The sequence below is a fragment of the Oncorhynchus nerka genome, linkage group LG13 (genome assembly GCF_034236695.1).
Source record: "Oncorhynchus nerka isolate Pitt River linkage group LG13, Oner_Uvic_2.0, whole genome shotgun sequence".
Lineage (NCBI taxonomy): Eukaryota > Metazoa > Chordata > Actinopteri > Salmoniformes > Salmonidae > Oncorhynchus > Oncorhynchus nerka.
The window spans coordinates 104,901,813-104,918,755 of record NC_088408.1 but is presented as its reverse complement, the minus strand read 5'-3'; the positions used below and the strand labels follow the sequence as shown (position 1 = coordinate 104,918,755).

At 41.7% G+C, this 16,943-nt stretch overlaps 1 protein-coding gene across 1 annotated transcript in view; it reads right to left on the bottom strand.

Annotated features, from left to right (window-relative positions):
- Positions 1–16,943, bottom strand: part of dmrt3a (doublesex and mab-3 related transcription factor 3a) — a 64,852-nt gene that overhangs the window by 41,538 nt on the left and 6,371 nt on the right. The window contains exon 2 of the mRNA XM_065026072.1: positions 4,429–4,450. Within this exon, the coding sequence (XP_064882144.1) occupies positions 4,429–4,450 (22 nt within the window). The remainder of the gene's footprint in view (positions 1–4,428; positions 4,451–16,943) is intronic.

The window sequence follows — 16,943 nt, the reverse complement described above, 5'->3', positions numbered from 1 at the left end:
TTCTATCCTCTTGTTCTATCCCTATGTTCTATCCTAGTGTTCTATCCCTGTGTTCAATCCTTGTGTTCTATCCCTGTGTTCTATCCTTGTGTTCTATCCCTGTGTTCTATCCTTGTGTTCTATCCTAGTGTCCTAGCCTTGTGTTCTATCCCTATGTTCTATCCTTGTGTCCTAGCCTTGTGTTCTATCACTCTGTTCAATCCTTGTGTTCTATCCTTGTGTTCTATCACTGTGTTCTATCCCTGTGTTCTATCCCTGTGTTCTATCCCTGCGTTCTATCCCTGTGTTCTATCACTGTGTTCTATCCTCTTGTTCTATACCTATGTTCTATCCTAGTGTTCTATCCCTGTGTTCAATCCTTGTGTTCTATCCCTGTGTTCTATCCTTGTGTTCTATCCCTGTGTTCTATCCCTGTGTTCTATCCCTGCGTTCTATCCCTGTGTTCTATCACTGTGTTCTATCCTCTTGTTCTATCCCTATGTTCTATCCTAGTGTTCTATCCCTGTGTTCAATCCTTGTGTTCTATCCCTGTGTTCTATCCTTGTGTTCTATCCCTGTGTTCTATCCCTGTGTTCTATCCTTGTGTTCTATCCCTGTATTCTATCCTTGTGTTCTATCCCTGTGTTCTATCCCTGTGTTCTATCCTAGTGTCCTAGCCTTGTGTTCCATCGCTGTGTCATATCCTAATATGCTCTTAAAACGATGATGAACGCAATCAGGGCCTCTTTTCCCAGAACCTTAGTAGTCTTGAGCCATTAGATGCTTTTTTGCCCTTCCGCGTCACTTTCGTCACAAACGATCTCCATTAAACATAGAATCAAGCTGGTTAGGCTACGTGTCTGACTCTAGATAGCTTCATAAGGAAGTTGACTTAAAATACAAAGTTACCTAAAAGAAAATAAATAGTTACACAAGGAACACATCCACAGTGAATAAATATGAACAATAACGAGGAAGAATAACATGGCTATATACAGGGAGTACCAGTACTGAGTCGTGTGATGTTTAACACTGATGTTAAACAGACATTAACATATTGACAATTCTCTATTCATTTCTGACAGTGTGATGTTAAACAGTGATGTTAAACAGTGATGTTAAACAGTGATGTTAAATGTACCTTAACATTTTGACTACTGTCAATTCGTTTGATAAATATAAAAGACCAGTGCTGTGCATACAGGATCTGTTCCAGGTGGATTAATGGGTTTTAACCTATTCCTGGGTGGATTAATGGGTTTTAACCTATTCCTGGGTGGATAAATGGGTTTTAACCTATTCCTGGGTGGATTAATGGGTTTTAACCTATTCCTGGGTGGATTAATGGGTTTTAACCTATTCCTGGGTGGATTGATGGGTTTTAACCTATTCCTGGGTGGATTAATGGGTTTTAACCTATTCCTGGGTGGATTAATGGGTTTTAACCTATTCCTGGGTGGATTGATGGGTTTTAACCTATTCCTGGGTGGATTAATGGGTTTTAACCTATTCCTGGGTGGATTGATGGGTTTTAACCTATTCCTGGGTGGATTGATGGGTTTTAACCTATTCCTGGGTGGATTAATGGGTTTTAACCTATTCCTGGGTAGATTAATGGAGCTTGATCTATTCTTTGTAGTATTCTTGGTGTCCATTGATTGGGTCTCAATGTAGGCTGTTAATGTTGCCAACCTCAAATCAAATCAAATCAAATGTTATTGGTCACATACACATGGTTAGCAGATGTTAATGTGAGTGTAGCGAAATGCTTGTGCTTCTAGTTCTGACAATGCAGTAATAACCAACAAGTAATCTAACAATTTCACAACAACTACCTAATACACACAAGTGTAAAGGAATGAATAAGAATATGTATATATAAATATATGGATGAGTGATGGTACAGAACGGCAAGATGCAGTAGATGGTATAGAGTACAGTATATACATATGAGATGAGTAACAGTCTGATGGCTTGGAGACAGAGGGTATGTAAACAAGATTTGCAGTAGATGGTATAGAGTAACAGTACATACATATGAGATGAGTAATTAGCCTCTCAATGGGTGGCTGGTTAAACAAGATGCAGTAGATGGTATAGAGTACAGTATATACATATGAGATGAGTAATGTATATGTTGGCAGCAGCCTCTCAATGTTAGTGGTGGCTGGTTAACAGTCTGATGGCTTGGAGACAGAGATTTGAGTCAGTATGTTGGCAGCAGCCACTCAATGTTAGTGGTGGCTGGTTAACAGTCTGAAGACATTTGAGTATATAAAGTGGCTGGTTAACAGTTGTTTAAAGATTTGACTATGTTGGCAGCAGCCTTTATTAGATGGTGGCTATTAAGTCTGATGGCTTGAGAGTTGAGTCAGTGTGTTGGCAGCAGCCTCTCAATGTTAGTGATGGCTGGTTAACAGTCTGATGGCTTGGAGACAGAGATTTGAGTCAGTATGTTGGCAGCAGCCTCTCAATGTTAGTGATGGCTGGTTAACAGTCTGATGGCTTGGAGACAGAGATTTGAGTCAGTATGTTGGCAGCAGCCTCTCAATGTTAGTGGTGGCTGTTAGTCTGATGGCTTGGCTGAGTTAACAGTCTGAGTGGCTTGGAGAGCCTCTCAGACAGATTTGACAGTCAGTATGTTGGCAGCAGCCTCTCAATGTTAGTGGTGGCTGGTTAACAGTCTGATGGCTTGGAGACAGAGATTTGAGTCAGTATGTTGGCAGCAGCCTCTCAATGTTAGTGATGGCTGGTTAACAGTCTGATGGCTTGGAGACAGAGATTTGAGTCAGTGTGTTGGCAGCAGCCTCTCAATGTTAGTGATGGCTGGTTAACAGTCTGATGGCTTGGAGACAGAGATTTGAGTCAGTATGTGGCTGGTTAACAGCAGACCTCTCAATGTTAGTGATGGCTGGTTAACAGTCTGATGGCTTGGAGACAGAGATTTGAGTCAGTGTGTTGGCAGCAGCCACTCAATGTTAGTGGTGGCTGTTTAACAGTCTGATGGCTTGGAGACAGAGATTTGAGTCAGTGTGTTGGCAGCAGCCTCTCAATGTTAGTGGTGGCTGGTTAACAGTCTGATGGCTTGGAGACAGAGATTTGAGTCAGTGTGTTGGCAGCAGCCACTCAATGTTAGTGATGGCTGGTTAACAGTCTGATGGCTTGGAGACAGAGATTTGAGTCAGTGTGTTGGCAGCAGCCTCTCAATGTTAGTGGTGGCTGGTTAACAGTCTGATGGCTTGGAGACAGAGATTTGAGTCAGTGTGTTGGCAGCAGCCACTCAATGTTAGTGATGGCTGTTTAACAGTCTGATTGGAGTTGGCTTGGAGACAGAGATTTGAGTCAGTATGTTGCAGCAGCCTCTCAATGTTAGTGGTGGCTGTTTAGTCTGATGGCTTGGGCAGAGAGATTTGAGTCAGTATGTTGGCAGCAGCCTCTCAATGTTACAGTCTGATGGCTTGGAGACAGAGATTTGAGTCAGTATGTTGGCAGCATCCTCTCAATGTCAGTGTGTTGGCAGCAGCCTCTCTATGTTAGTGATGGCTGTTTAACAGTCTGATGGCCTTGAGATAGAAGCTGTTTTTCAGTCTCTCGGTCCCAGCTTTGATGCACCTGTACTGACCTCGCCTCTCATGTTAGTTCTGGATGATAGCGCCTCTATGTTAGTGGTGGGGTGAACAGGCAGTGGCTCAGGTGGTTGATGTCCTTGATGATCTTTATGGCCTTCCTGTAACATCGGGTGGTGTAGGTGTCCTGGAGGGCAGGTAGTTTGCCCCCGGTGATGCGTTGTGCAGACCTCACTACCCACTGGTGAGCCTTACGGTTGTGGATGGTGCAGTTGACGTACCATGCAGTGATACAGCCTGACAGGATGTTCTCGATTGTGCATCGGTAGGCCTGATCACCGACAACGATGAGACAGCCTATAGGGAGGAGGTCAGAGACCTGACCGGGTGGTACCAGGACAACAACCTCTCTCTCAACGAGATCAAGACTATGGAGATTATTGTTGACTACAGGAAAAAGAGGACCGAGCACACCCCCATTCTCATCACCGGGGCTGTAGTGGAGCAGGTTGAGAGCTTCAAGTTCATTGCTGTCCACATCACCAACAAACCATCATGGTCCAAACACACCAAGACAGTCATGAAGAGGTCACGACAAAATCTCTTCCCCCTCATTAGACTGAAAAGCTTTGGCATGGGTCCTCAGATCCTCATAAGGTTCTACAGCTGCACCATCGAGAGCATCCTGACGGGTTGCATCACTACCTGGTACGGCAACTGCTCTTCCTCTGACCCGGAAGGCACCAAAGAGGGTAATGCGTACGGCCCAGTACATCACTGGGGCCAAGCTTCCTGCCATCCAGGACCTCTATACCAGGCGGTGTCAGAGGAAGGCCCAGTACATCACTGGGGCCAAGCCTCCTGTCATCCAGGACCTCTATACCAGGCGGTGTCAGAGGAAGGCCCTAAACATTGTCAAAGACTCCAGCCACCCTAGTCATAGACTGTTCTCTCTGCTACCGCACGGCAAGCGGTACCGGAGTGCCAAGTCTTGGACAAAAAGGCTTCTCAACAGTTTTTACCCCCAAGCAATAAGACTCCTGAACATCTAATCAAATGGCTACCCAGACTATTTGCATTGTCCCCCCCCCCCTCTACACTGCTGCTACTCTCTGTTATTATCTATGCATAGTCACTTTAATAACTCTACCAACATGTACATATTACCACAATTACCTCGACCTACCAGTGCCCCCGCACATTGACCCCTGTATGTAGCCTCGCTATTGTTATTTTACTGCTGCTCTTTAAATATTTCTTACTTTTATTTCTTACTTTTTTTGAGGTATTTTCGTAAAACTGCATTGTTGGTTAAAAGGGCTTATAAGTAAGCATTTCACTGTAAGGTCAAATAATGACAAATATAGTTTGAATTGATTTGATTTGAATCTCACTAAAAGTAACAGCCTGTCTTGAAAAAGCCAAACCTTGACCAGGAAAAAGTCAAAAACTATCGGCCTATATCTTAGCTCCCATTCCTCACAAAAGCTGTTGGCATCAGGCTCTGCATCTGTCCTCATGCTCCTAGACCTTGTGCTGCTTTTGACATCATCGATCACCACATTCTTTTGGTGTCCCTCAAGGTTCCATTTTAGTACCAATATTGTTTTCACTATATATTCTACCTCTTGGTGATGTCATTCGGGAAACAATGTCAACTTTCACTGCTATTCGGACAACACACATTCCAATGAAACATGGTGAATCCCCAAAATTGCCTACCCTGGAAGCCTGTGTTTCAGACATAAGGAAGTGGAAAGCGGCAAATGTTTTACTTTTAAACTCGGACAAAACAGAGATGCTAGTTCTAGGTCCCAAGAAACAAAGAGATCTGCTATTGGATCTGACAATTCTTGATGGTTGTACAGTCGTCTCAAATAAAACTGACAAGGACCTCGGCGTTACTCTGGACCCTGATCTCTCTTTTGACAAACATATTAGGAATATTTCAAAGGACAGCTTTATTCCATCTTCGTAACATTGCAAAAATCTGAAACTTTCTGTCCAAAAATGATGCAGAAAAATGTATCCATGCTTTTGTCACTTCTATATAACACTACTGCAATGCTCTACTTTCTGGCTACCCAGATAAAGCACTAAATAAACTTCAGTTAGTGCTAAATACGGCTGCTAGAATCTTGATTAGAACCAACAAATTTGATCATATTACCCCAGTGCTAGCCTCTCTACACTGACTTCCTGTTAAGGCTAGGGCTGATTTCAAGGTTTTACTGCTAACCTACAAAGCATTACATGGGCTTGCTCCTACCTATCTTTCCGATTTGGTCCTGCCGTACATACCTACACGTACACTACGGTCACAAGTCGCAGGCCTCCTAATTTAATTTCTAAGCAAACAGCTGGAGGCAGGGCTTTCTCCTATATAGCTCAATTTTTATGAAATGATCTGCCTATCTATGTGAGATTTACTATCCGTAGTATTTATATCAGCCCTCCAATTACAATGAAGAGCATGACATGCCACTCTGTTCTGGGCCAGCTGTAGTGGTCTGTTGATATCACTCCAGTGGTGTTGGGGCTGTGCTTTGTCAAAGTGGATTACATTTACATTTAATGGGGTTATATCCTGCCTGGTTGGCCCTGTTCAGGGGTATCGTTGGACAGGGCCACAGAGGCCCCCAACTTCCCCTCTCAGACTCCAGTATCTAATAGTCCATGTGGCGGGGTTCTAGGGTCAGTCTGTTGTATCTGCTGTAATTCTCCTGTCTTATCTGGTGTCCTGTATGAATTACAAACTTCTTTGGGGTCAGTGTCCCTCCCACGGGACGGTTGAGCTAACGTAGGCTAATGCAATTACCATGAGGGTGTAAGTAACAAGAACATTTTCCAGGACATAGACATATCTGATATTGGCAGAAAGCTTAAATTATTGTTATTCTAACTGCACTGTCCAATGTACAGTTGCTTGTTTGAGGAAAGTGCACAATTTTTGAACATGAAAAGTTATTAATAAACAAATTAGGTACATTTGTAACCCAAATGCAATGGTTCATTGGATCAGTCTAAAACTTTGCACGTACACTGATGCCATCTAGTGGACAAAATCTAACTTGCACCTGGGCTGGACTAATACATTATGGCCTTTCTCTTGCATTTCAAAGATGATGGTCCAAAACCCCCACAAAAGAACGGTTATTTTCTTCTTTGTATTATCTTTCACCAGATCTATTGTATTATATTCTACTACATTCCTTTCACATTTCTTTAAACTTCAAAGTGTTTCCTTTCAAATGGTACCAAGAATATGCATATCCTTGCTTCTGGTCCTGAGCTACAGGCAGTTAGATTTAGACCCTTTCTTAACATTTTTGCCCAAAATGACATGTCCAAATCTAACTGCCCGTAGCTCAGGACCTGAAGCAAAGACATGAATATTATTTATACCATTTGAAAGGAAACAGCAGGGGTTCAAACTTTAGAACCCATTTCCTACATTTGAATATAAAAATGTATTTTCTCAAACAAAACTATGCTAAATATTATCTCTGGGACACTCAGGATGACAAATCAGAGCAAGATTACTGAATGTAAGTACATTATTTACCTTCAGAGGTGAATGTGTCAAACCAGTTGCCGTGATACGTTGTTTGTTGTTGTGCACTCTCCTCAAACAACAGCATAGTATTTTTTTTACTGTAATAGCTACTGTAAATTGGACAGAGCAGTTAGATTAAGAAGAAGTTAAGCTTTCTGCCCATATAAGACATGTCTATGTCCTGAGAAATGTTCCTGTTACTTACAATATAATGCTAATTCCATTAGCACATGTTAGCTCAACCGTCCCGAGGGTGGGACACCGGTCCCATAGAGGTTTTTAAGACTGGAGGAGATTAATGCAGATATGATGGTTTCAGTGGCAGGACAGGAGAGGGAGGACCTGCAATATTGCTGCAATGTTGCAGAGATGGAAGAATGAGAATTTGGCAGTCTGTCTGATGGTCAAATGAGAGGGTGGAGTCCAGGATGATGCCAAGGTTGCGTGCATGGAGGGAGGGAGAGACACTGGTGTCGTCAATGGTGAGGTTGCCAGCTTTGGCACCCTTTTATTGAGCTGAATTAAGTTTTGTTGCATCCACGTTTTTATTGCAGAGAGCCAGGATTCAATGTGGGTCTTTTTTTAAATGTTAATTTATTTAACTAGGCAAGTCAGTTAACTGTCAGAGTTGGCTTTAAGAGGGTTTGTGAGGTAGTTGTATTATTATTATTATATTATTATTATTATATCATTGTAGTGTAGACACATAAACAATAAGTCTGTTATCCATGAAAATAGATATTAAATAACGCTGAAACTAGACACTTCCATATAGTTATATTGATGGATCTTATTATTATTATGTTGTTAATGTCGTATTTGCCCATCTGCAGCAGTAATTGATAATCGTTGTATGTTAGTCAACAACGATAATGAGTAGTTCATATGGATCTGATGTGGCACTTCTTTTTCAAATCGGACATTTTATTTTGGAGATATACACTTTAACTATGCCACTTTGAGAGCCTGAAAAACAGCTTCTATCTCAAGGCCATCAGACTGTTAAACAGCCACCACTAACATTGAGTGGCTGCTGCCAACACACTGACTCAACTCCAGCCACTTTAATAATGGGAATTGTACTACTACTACTACTAATTGAACTATGCCACTTTGTCTACATACTCATCTCATATGTATATACTGTACTCGATACCATCTACTGTATGCTGCTCTGTACCATCACTCACTCATATATCCTTATGTACATATTCTTTATCCCCTTACACTGTGTATAAGACAGTAGTTTTAGAATTGTTAGTTAGATTACTTGTTAGATATTACTACACTGTCGGAACTAGAAGCACAAGCATTTCGCTACACTCACATTAACATCTGCTAACCATGTGTATGTGACCAATAAAATTTGATTTTGATTTTGATTTGATATAATTGGTTTATACTTCTGAGCTACGTTGCACCATCAAAATATGAAATAGAATGTTGTCCTGGCTTAACATACATTACCAGTCAAAGGTCAAGAGTTTGGACACACCTACTCATTCAAGGGTTTTTTCTTTACTTTTACCATTTTCTATATATTAACATTGAAGATATCAAAACTATGAAATAACACATGTAGTAACTAAAAAGGTAATGAAGAAATCAAATATATTTTATATTTCAGATTCTTCAAAAGTAGCCACCCTTTACCTTGATGACAGCTTTGCACACTCTTGGCATTCTCTCAACCAGCTTCATGAGGTAGCCACCTGGAATTAATTTCAATTAATATATGCCTTGTTAAAAGTTTATTTGTGGAATTTCACTATATTCTATACACTGTAAAATGTAGAAAATAGTAAAAAAAAAGAAAGCAAAACACTTGACTGGTACTGTATATATACACTGTATGTGCACTATATATACAAAATAATCTAGACACCCCTTCAAATTAGCTACCTGCCCCAATGCATAGTGCCAACTGTAAAGTTTGGTGGAGGATGAATAATGGTCTGGGGCTGATTGTCATGGTTGGGCCCCTTAGTTCCAGTGAAAGGAAATCTCAATGCTACAGCATACAATGACATTGTAGATTATTCTGTGCTTCCAACTTTGTGGCAACAGTTTGGGGAAGGACCTTTCCTCTTTCAGCATGACAAGCCCCCATGCACAAAGTGAGGTCCATCAGTGTGGAAGAACTTGACTGGTCTGCACAGAACCCTGACCTCAACCCCATCAAACACCTTTAGGTTGAATTGGAACACCTACAGCGAGCCAGGCCTAATTGCCCAACATCAGTGCCCGACCTAATGAATGCTCTTGTGGATGAATGGAAATAATTCCCCTCAGCAGCGGTCCAACATCTAATGGAAATCCTTCCCAAACCATCAGCTTGCTTTTATGAAAATTGTGTTCAACAATGCCAATAATGCTTTCAATTTGACTTTTGCTTTCAAAAGCAGCTAAAAACATAAGATTAAACTTCATAGCCACTGAATTATAACGTGCATGATAAGGAAATACTACACACACTAGAATGCCCTTTAAGCCAATCAAAATGATTATTCAACAATGCATGGTATGAATATGAAATAGCCTAAACAGGATATGAACATTTAATTTGAACTTGTTCTCAACTAGCCTACCAGGTTAAATAAAGGTGAAAAAGTACAAATCCAGCCAGACAATTGATATATATATCGTTTCTCAACTAAACCATTTGCAATATGCCTACACACACTCAACCTGCTAGGTGACTGGATGACCCACCTGCTAGGTGACTGGATGACCCACCTGCTAGGTGACTGGATGACCCACCTGCTAGGTGACTGGATGACCCACCTGCTAGGTGACTGGATGACCCACCTGCTAGGTGACTGGATGACCAACCTGCTAGGTGACTGGATGACCCACCTGCTAGGTGACTGGATGACCCACCTGCTAGGTGACTGGATGACCCACCTGCTAGGTGACTGGATGACCCACCTGCTAGGTGACTGGATGACCCACCTGCTAGGTGACGGGATGACACACCTGCTAGGTGACGGGATGACCCACCTGCTAGGTGACGGGATGACCCACCTGCTAGGTGACGGGATGACCCACCTGCTAGGTGACTGGATGACCCATCTGTAGTGTTCTGTGGATGACCCAACTGTAGTGTTGTGTGGATGACCCACCTGCTAGGTGACTGGATGACCCACCTGCTAGGTGACTGGATGACCCACCTGCTAGGTGACTGTTTGACCCACCTGCTAGGTGACTGGATGACCCATCTGTAGTGTTGTGTGGATGACCCAACTGTAGTGTTGTGTGGATGACCCAACTGTAGTGTTGTGTGGATGACCCACCTCCTGTGTTGTGTGGATGACCCAACTGTAGTGTTGTGTGGATGACCCAACTGTAGTGTTGTGTGGATGACCCAACTGTAGTGTTGTGTGGATGACCCAACTGTAGTGTTGTGTGGATGACCCAACTGTAGTGTTGTGTGGATGACCCAACTGTAGTGTTGTGTGGATGACATAACTGCAGTGTTGTGTGGATGACCCAACTGTAGTGTTGTGTGGATGACCCACCTGCAGTGTTGTGTGGATGACCCAACTGTAGTGTTGTGTGGATGACCCACCTGCAGTGTTGTGTGGATGACCCAACTGTAGTGTTGTGTGGATGACCCAACTGTAGTGTTGTGTGGATGACCCAACTGTAGTGTTGTGTGGATGACCCACCTGCAGTGTTGTGTGAATGACCCAACTGTAGTGTTGTGTGGATGACCCAACTGTAGTGTTGTGTGGATGACCCAACTCCAGTGTTGTGTGGATGACCCAACTGTAGTGTTGTGTGGATGACCCAACTGTAGTGTTGTGTGGATGACCCAACTCCAGTGTTGTGTGGATGACCCAACTGTAGTGTTGTGTGGATGACCCAACTGTAGTGTTGTGTGGATGACCCAACTGTAGTGTTGTGTGGATGACCCAACTGTAGTGTTGTGTGGATGACCCAACTGTAGTGTTGTGTGGATGACCCACCTGCAGTGTTGTGTGAATGACCCAACTGTAGTGTTGTGTGGATGACCCAACTGTAGTGTTGTGTGGATGACCCAACTGTAGTGTTGTGTGGATGACCCAACTGTAGTGTTGTGTGGATGACCCAACTCCAGTGTTGTGTGGATGACCCAACTGTAGTGTTGTGTGGATGACCCACCTCCTGTGTTGTGTGGATGACCCACCTGCAGTGTTGTGTGGATGACCCACCTGCAGTGTTGTGTGAATGACCCAACTGTAGTGTTGTGTGGATGACCCAACTGTAGTGTTGTGTGGATGACCCAACTGTAGTGTTGTGTGGATGACCCAACTGTAGTGTTGTGTGGACCAACTGCAGTGTTGTGTGGATGACCCAACTCCTGTGTTGTGTGGATGACCCAACTGTAGTGTTGTGTGGATGACCCACTTGCAGTGTTGTGTGGATGACCCAACTGTAGTGTTGTGTGGATGACCCAACTGTAGTGTTGTGTGGACCAACTGCAATGTTGTGTGGATGACCCAACTGTAGTGTTGTGTGGATGACCCACCTCCTGTGTTGTGTGGATGACCCAACTGTAGTGTTGTGTGGATGACCCAACTGTAGTGTTGTGTGGATGACCCAACTGTAGTGTTGTGTGGATGACCCACCTGCAGTGTTGTGTGAATGACCCAACTGTAGTGTTGTGTGGATGACCCAACTGTAGTGTTGTGTGGATGACCCAACTGTAGTGTTGTGTGGATGACCCACCTCCTGTGTTGTGTGGATGACCCAACTGTAGTGTTGTGTGGATGACCCACCTGCAGTGTTATGTGAATGACCCAACTGTAGTGTTGTGTGGATGACCCAACTGTAGTGTTGTGTGAATGACCCAACTGTAGTGTTGTGTGGATGACCCAACTGTAGTGTTGTGTGGATGACCCACCTGCAGTGTTGTGTGGATGACCCAACTGTAGTGTTGTGTGGATGACCCACCTCCTGTGTTGTGTGGATGACCCAACTGTAGTGTTGTGTGGATGACCCAACTGTAGTGTTGTGTGGATGACCCAACTGTAGTGTTGTGTGGATGACCCAACTGTAGTGTTGTGTGGATGACCCATCTGTAGTGTTGTGTGAATGACCCATCTGTAGTGTTGTGTGGATGACCCAACTGTAGTGTTGTGTGGATGACCCAACTGTAGTGTTGTGTGGATGACCCACCTCCTGTGTTGTGTGGATGACCCAACTGTAGTGTTGTGTGGATGACCCAACTGTAGTGTTGTGTGGATGACCCAACTGCAGTGTTGTGTGGATGACCCAACTGTAGTGTTGTGTGGATGACCCAACTGTAGTGTTGTGTGGATGACCCAACTGCAGTGTTGTGTGGATGACCCAACTGTAGTGTTGTGTGGATGACCCAACTGCAGTGTTGTGTGGATGACCCAACTGCTGGGGTGTATTGATTTGGTTTTTAATTTGATTTGTTTGTAGTTGGTTTGTTGATGCTGGGATGTTGAAATATGACCTAGTGAGTGGGTTGATTGTGGGTTAATTCTCTCGCCAAAACCAGAAGGTCAACGTGATCCGTCAAACTCATGAATGAGGACTATCGCATCTGTCATAAGTCTATCAGTGCTGAGTGGAATTAGGCCTGCTTTTCAATGGACAAATGGGAAAGGCGTTGTGGCTAACCAAAAACTGAGTAAAAAGCTGACGTTTCTAATTATCCATTCAGGTTAAATAGAAGTAGCTATCATAATTACATATTATCTCAGTTATTAACAATTGTAAATAATTTTAATTAGCATATTACCCCATATATGCTTACATAACATTGGCTAATTTAGCTAGCCATTTAGCAAGCTATTTCACTGTGCTGTGTGTGGTAGCAGATATGTTAGATTTTGTTAAAGTTTGGTATGTCAATTGTTTCATGTAAACTAGGTTTCTCTTTCTCTTTGGCTAGGTAGACCAGCTACAGATGTTACTTAGCTAGGCCTATTCCCTGTCTCTGAGTTGTAATGTAATATGGTTGGTAGCTAGACTGAGGTGAAGTTGGAATTATATTCACAGATTCAGACATTCAACAGACATTCGCCAAAAGTCAATTAAAAATTCACCGTTTGTCACTGAATCCTCAAACTAGATATTATTTATTCTATAAATGTCTAGTATACTTTTACAACCTTTGTTTTGAGTCGAAATTCCAGTTATGACTTGATAGAAATACATAAAAATCTATAAAATGCCATTTGAAGCGATATAAATCAATAACTAATGAACTGTTTGTCACAGAAACACAAAACTAGGTATGATTTATTCTAGGAATGTCTGGCATACTTTTATAACCTTCGTTTTGAGGAGAAATTCCAGTTTTGATTTGATATAAATACATAACATCAATAAAATGCCATTTGAAGCGATGTAAATCAGTAACGTTTTCACTAATTATGACATAATTGTCAAACTAGGTATTATTTATTCTATAAATGTCGAGTAATACTTTTAAAACCTGTCTTTAACCTTTCCGTCTCTGTCCAGTGTCTGTGTTCTTTTGCCCATCTTCATATTTTATTTGTATGGGCCAGTCTGAGATATGGCTTTTTCTTTGCAATTCTGCCTAGAAGGCCAGCATCCTGGAGTTGCCTCTTCCCTGCTGACGTTGAGACTGGTGTTTTGCAGGTACTATTTAATGAAGCTGCCTGTTGGGGACTTGTGAGGTGTCTGTTTCTCAAACTAGACACTCTAATGTACTTGTCCTCTTGCTCAGTTGTGCACCGGGGCCTCCTACTCCTCTTTCTATTCTGGTTAGGGCCAGTTTGCTCTGTTCTGTACAGGGAGTAGTACACAGCGTTGTACGAGATCTTCAGTTTCTTGGCAATTTCTTGCATGGAATAGCCTTCATTTCTCAGAACAAGAATAGACTGACAAATTTCAGAAAAAAAGCTTTTTGTTTCTGGCCATTTTGAGCCTGTAATCGAACCCACAAATGCTGATGCTCCAGATACTCAACTAGTCTAAAGAAGGACAGTTTTCGTTTCTGATAATGGGCCACTGTACGACCTATGTAGATATTTCATAAAAAATCTGTCGTTTCCAGCTACAATAGTAATGTACAACATTAACAATGTCTACACTGTATTTCTGATCAATTTGATGTTATTTAATGGATGAAAAAAATGCTTTTCTTTCAAAAACAAGGACATTTCTAAGTGACCCCAAACTTTTGAACAGTACTGTATGTCATTCTTAGTCTTCCTGTGGGAATGCCCATGTTGATCCTCCTGGTTGTCTTGGTCCTCTTGATCCATCCACTTGTCTTCTTTGTTATTCAGGCCTGACCCCTACATCCCGTAGTTTTTTCTTGTAATCTAATTTAATATGACTGAAGATGCAGAAGTTTATGCCAGGCCCCTTCTAATAGGGTATAACAGACTCGTTAGAACTTTGAAAAAACACCCTCTAAACAGACTACATGCCCTCTATCAAGTCAAAACGGGAACTTCTCTTCAAAACGAAGGTTGTAAAAGTATGCTAGAAATTTATAGAATAAATCATACCTAGTTTGATGTTTCTGTGACAAACAGTGAATTAGTTATTGATTTATATCGCTTTAAATGGCATTTTATAGATTTTATGTATTTCTATCAAGTCAAAACTGGAATTTCTATTCAAAGCAGAAGGTGGTAAAAGTATGCTAGACAATTCTAGAATAATGAATAGTTATGATTCTGTGACAAACTGTGCATTTTTCATTGATTTTTACATTTTTAAATGGCTTTTGGCCATTTCTGATGAATGTCTGTTGAATGTCTGTTGAATGTCTGATGAATGTCTGTTGAATGTCTGATGAATGTCTGATGAATGTCTGATGAATGTCTGATGAATGTCTGATGAATGTCTGTTGAATGTCTGATGAATGTTTGAATCTGTGAATATAAAACCAACTTTACCTCAGTGCTAGCTAGCTAGACCAGCTAGAGATATTACTTAGCTAGGCCTATTCCCTGTCTCTGAGTCCACGAAAAATGGTTGCTAGCTAGCTAGTTGGCAAGGTTATCATTATTGCTTTTATGGTGTTTCAGTTGCTGTATGATTTGTAACCTAATTGTACCTATGAGTTAGCTAGCTAGTCTCAGTCTGGGTGCAGACACAGTTACTTTAGGTAGCTATCGCTAGCTAGTCTCAGTCTGGGTGCAGACACAGTCACTTTAGGTGGCTAAAGTTAGCTAGTCTCAGTCTGGGTGCAGACACAGTTATTATAGGTAGCTATCGCTAGCTAGTCTCAGTCTGGGTGCAGACACAGTCACTTTAGGTGGTTAAAGTTAGCTAGTCTCAGTCTGGGTGCAGACACAGTCACTTTAGGTAGCTATCGCTAGCTAGCTAGCTACATATTGATATGAAAGGAGTGTCTCAAATGTTCATCCAAGTTTAGGCAATCCATTTTGACTCTCCGCTTAAATGTTTTCGTCTTTGTCCCCCAGATAGTAAAGGCGGCATGGCCCTGGGGGTGTTTCTCCTACCACCAGTGCAGGTACAGTCCATCAGAAAGTATTCATACCCCTTGACTAATTTCACATTTTGTTGTGTTACTGCCTGAATTCCAAATGGAATGAATATTTTGTTTCTCACCAATCTACACATAATACCCCATAATTACAAAATAAAAACATGTATGCGTTTATTTTTTTTTGTGAATAATTTTTTTTGAAAATGAAATAGAGAAATAAGCATCTACATCAGTATTCACACTCCTGAGTCAATACTTCTGGGTAACTCTAAGAGCTTTCCACCCCTAGATTGTACAACATTTGCACATTATTACCAAGTCAAGACCGGGACGGGGACGAGGGTTCCGAGACAGAGTCAAGACCGAGACCAGAAAAATGTGTGTCCAATTCAAGACCATGTTAGTAATTGTGTCAAATCAGCACCATTAATAAAAGTAGAACGTGTATTTCTATGTTCATATTTCAGAACAACATGTGGATTCTGCAGACATTCAGAATGGTGATCCACCCTATAAATTGTCAACTAACCCAAACGCGTGTATAAATGATTAAAAAAATACTAAATATGTTACATCTTTTCCCTACCAGTAAAATCAAGAACATTCTGTAACACTTTACTTGATATCCAGTGTCATAACGCTGTCATGTTACAGAAAATTCTTACAAGCAACAAAGTTATGGGATATTTTTTTAAGATGCAGTATTTTACTTTTTGCACAACTGACCAAATTCACACAAATGTCTGTAATAGATCTGTCATTCTCATTAAAAGCCAGTCTAAGAAGAGGTAGATCGGTTCTATGTGCACTATTTCTATGCTTCCCGTTCTTAATTTTTTTGTTGCTTTTTCCATCTTTTACTCTGGGTTTTGTAAACCAGCTTCAAACAGCTGGAAATACTATATTTTTGGTTTTCGAAAATATATTTCACAGTGGTTTAGATCGTACAATGATTCTCAAAACTATTCTTGCTTGTTTTGTCATAGAAACTGAAATTAACTATTAGAGTTTTTGCCACCAGGAAATGGCGATTTCTGCATGGTTCACCTTTAAACGAAAGCAAAGGACAGTAGGTAACTAAGGTTACGAGAAAGGAAGGAAGCCCATGTTTCAATAGTCAATAAAATATTAATATGTCATGAAAGGAGTGTGGATGCACACGGTTCCTCTCTGACATGCTCACGGTTCCTCCATAATCTCTGGCATGATCACGGTTCCTCCATAATCTCTGGCATGCTCACGGTTCCTCCATAATCTCTGGCATGCTCACGGTTCCTCCATAATCTCTGGCATGCTCACGGTTCCTCCATAATCTCTTTCATGCACATGGTTCCTCCATAATCTCTGACATGCTCACGGTTCCTCCATAATCTCTGGCATGATCACGGTTCCT